At 73.4% G+C, this 986-nt stretch overlaps 1 protein-coding gene across 1 annotated transcript in view; it reads left to right on the forward strand.

Annotated features, from left to right (window-relative positions):
- Positions 1 to 6: 6 nt before the first annotated feature.
- The window catches only part of Maf (MAF bZIP transcription factor), a 14,142-nt gene continuing 13,162 nt past the window's right edge, over positions 7 to 986 (forward strand). Inside the window, exon 1 of the mRNA XM_012513501.2 lies at positions 7 to 979. Within this exon, the coding sequence (XP_012368955.1) occupies positions 353 to 979 (627 nt within the window). The 5' untranslated portion in view covers positions 7 to 352. The remainder of the gene's footprint in view (positions 980 to 986) is intronic.

Here is a 986-nt window from a genome sequence, read left to right on the forward strand (position 1 = left end):
CGCCGCCGCCGCCGCAGTCCGCGGAGGACCTGCCCGAGCCTGAAGCCGCCCGCCGGCTCGGCGCTCACGGAGGCGAGCAGGCGAGGAGGGGCCGGGGCGAGCGAGCGAGCGAGCACATTGGCGTGAGCGGGGAGGGAGGGCGGGCGCGGGGGGCGCGGGCAGGGCGGGGGGTGTGTGCTGTGCGCGCTCCGAGGTTTCGGGCCAGCCATCGCCGCGCGAGCTAGAAGCGCCCCAGCCCGGCAAGCTGGCTCACCCGCTGTCCACCCAGCACAGCCCGCTGGCCCCTCTCCTGCAGCCCATCTGGAGGAGCGGCGGCGGCGGCGGCGGCGGCGGCGGCGGCGGCGGCAGGAGAATGGCATCAGAACTGGCAATGAGCAACTCCGACCTGCCCACCAGTCCCCTGGCCATGGAATATGTTAATGACTTCGATCTGATGAAGTTTGAAGTGAAAAAGGAGCCGGTGGAGACCGACCGCATCATCAGCCAGTGTGGCCGTCTCATCGCCGGGGGCTCGCTGTCCTCCACCCCCATGAGCACGCCGTGCAGCTCGGTGCCTCCTTCCCCCAGCTTCTCGGCGCCCAGCCCCGGCTCGGGCAGCGAGCAGAAAGCGCACCTGGAAGATTACTACTGGATGACCGGCTACCCGCAGCAGCTCAACCCCGAGGCGCTGGGCTTCAGCCCCGAGGACGCGGTCGAGGCGCTCATCAGCAACAGCCACCAGCTCCAGGGCGGCTTCGATGGTTACGCGCGCGGGGCGCAGCAGCTGGCCGCGGCGGCCGGGGCCGGAGCCGGCGCCTCCTTGGGCGGCAGCAGCGAGGAGATGGGCCCCGCCGCCGCCGTGGTGTCCGCCGTGATCGCCGCGGCCGCCGCGCAGAGCGGCGCTGGCCCGCACTACCACCACCACCACCACCACGCCGCCAGCCACCACCACCACCCGACGGCCGGCGCGCCCGGGGCCTCTAGCGGCGCGTCCGCCTCGGCGGGGG

This window comes from Octodon degus, unplaced genomic scaffold (genome assembly GCF_000260255.1).
Source record: "Octodon degus isolate 3935 unplaced genomic scaffold, OctDeg1.0 scaffold00011, whole genome shotgun sequence".
NCBI lineage: Eukaryota > Metazoa > Chordata > Mammalia > Rodentia > Octodontidae > Octodon > Octodon degus.